Below are 1,864 nucleotides of genomic sequence, written 5' to 3'. Positions count from 1 at the left end.
CCGAGCCCCAGAGGTGCAGGGCAGAGAGGGGAGTGGGTGCGGCCCTGTGGCTGAGGGTGAGCCCCTCAGTCTGCCTCCAGGGACGACTCACTGCCCACCTGCTCCGTGCCAGGCTCTGGGCACCAGAGAGAAGTCTGATCCAGCCCCTGCCCATGGGCACTCGCATCGGGCAGCTCCAGGACACGGTGCCCAGCGGGGTTGTGGGGCCAGGATGGCAGCGGGCCCATGAGGAGAGAGGGAGGGCAGAGGCCCCGGGGGAGGCCAGTCTAGCCGCGGCCCCATGTCGCTGGACGCTGTGCCCTGCAGGGTCCGGCTAAGGCGGCTCCAGTCACCAGTGCCAGCCCGGGGCCTGGCCCCGCGGAGGCGCTGAGAAACGCCTGCACAGGTGACCGAGTGAGCGAAGGAGCGCAGGGACTGGAACACACCATGACGCTCCTCTCAGCCGGGTTGGCGGCTCACACTTCCTCGTGGAGCCCATGGGGGCGGCGTGGAGCAGTGACAGGCGGTGGGGAAGCAGGGACCCCAGCACGGAGGCCTTGGTGGAACACCGGGCACACGAATTCTGGGCCCGAGCGGGGCAGAAGCTGGGCAGAGTTTGGAACAGGAGGGGCCTGGGAAGACGCCTGTGCTGCCTGGTGGGCTGTGGCACCCACAGACCAGGGGCGGGGGCCACGGGTGGGCTGCTCCCGGACAGCAGAGGAGAGGGGAGTGGCAGTGGGTGGGCTCGTAGGGGCTGAAGCGAGGGCATTGTGGCACCAACGTGAGGCGGCAGACGGGACAGGACCCAGCCAAGGGGGCCGCGGAGGCTGGGGCGGGGGAAGGGAAGAGTGCCCTAGAAGCCATCGGCGGCCACAGGCTGGCAGCCTCGGCACCTCTGCGTCCCTGGGAGAGGGCTCAGTCCTGTGTGGCAAGGAGCGGGGGGCCGCAGGGCGTGGGGCTGGACAGAGGTGTGCCTCCGTGCAGGGTCAGGGTCCGTCTGCCACGCTTGGCCCTGAGCCAGTGGGGAGAAAGGGAGGGGGAGGGAGGGGGGAGGAAAGGAAGACGGAGGAGGGAGGCAAGGAAGCGGGAGGGGGGATGAGGGAGGAGGGAGGAGGGGGAGCGAGGGGAGGAGGGGAGGAGAGAGGAAGGGAAGAGGGAGGCCTGCCCGCTCACCGGCAGACAGCGCACACGAAGCAGTCGGGGTGGTAGGTCTTGCCCAGAGCCGACACCACCTCGCCCTCGATGAAGCGGTCGCAGCTGAAGCAGCGGGTCCCGTACAGCCTCTGGTAGTCCTGCGTGCAGATGTACTCGCCCTGCCGCACGAAGAAGCCGCCCTCGGCCAGGTCACAGCCGCACGCTGGGGACACACAGGCAGAGCCGAGTTAGCAGGCAACCACCAGCTCCCGGGTCCTGATGGGGCACACGCAGGCCTCGGGGGGAACTCGGGGTGGCCCGCTGAACCCCTGGGACGTCAGCTTGGGCCCCTCAGCCTGGAGCTGAGTGGACCTCCTAGTGGAAGCCTCTAGAAAGGGACACTGGCCCAGGAAGAGAAGGAGGCCGTGCTGGGGGGCCAGTCCAGGGTCTCCCTGCCTCCTTGAGCCCCAGGGGTGAAGTGGAGATGCCCACGAGCCCCCAGCCCCTCCAGCTGTGCTGTCCCCAGCACAGAAATACCAGATGGGGGAGGCGATCAGTACCTGGGCACCTGCTATGTGCTAGGCCCTGTTCTGGATGGGAAGATCCCATAAGGACAAATGATCACCCCCAGACCACAGCGAGGCTTCCTGACTCCCCACACCCGTCTCCCCCAGTGTGGATGAGGCCAGAGCCCCTGCAGGAGGGAGACAGGCCAGGCACGCAGGCACTGACCCTAACACACACCTCCTGC

General features: G+C 68.2%; 1 protein-coding gene across 3 annotated transcripts in view; it reads right to left on the bottom strand.

Moving 5' to 3' along the window:
* Positions 1–1,864, bottom strand: part of ABLIM2 (actin binding LIM protein family, member 2) — a 143,266-nt gene that overhangs the window by 107,848 nt on the left and 33,554 nt on the right. For all 3 annotated transcript variants that reach the window (XM_010854526.1, XM_010854525.1, XM_010854524.1), the window contains exon 3: positions 1,153–1,336. In XM_010854526.1, coding sequence (XP_010852828.1) covers positions 1,153–1,336 — 184 coding nt within the window. The remainder of the gene's footprint in view (positions 1–1,152; positions 1,337–1,864) is intronic.

Source organism: Bison bison, unplaced genomic scaffold (genome assembly GCF_000754665.1).
Source record: "Bison bison bison isolate TAMUID 2011002044 unplaced genomic scaffold, Bison_UMD1.0 scf7180017864342, whole genome shotgun sequence".
Taxonomy (NCBI): domain Eukaryota; kingdom Metazoa; phylum Chordata; class Mammalia; order Artiodactyla; family Bovidae; genus Bison; species Bison bison.
This window is presented reverse-complemented; position numbering and strand designations above follow the sequence as displayed.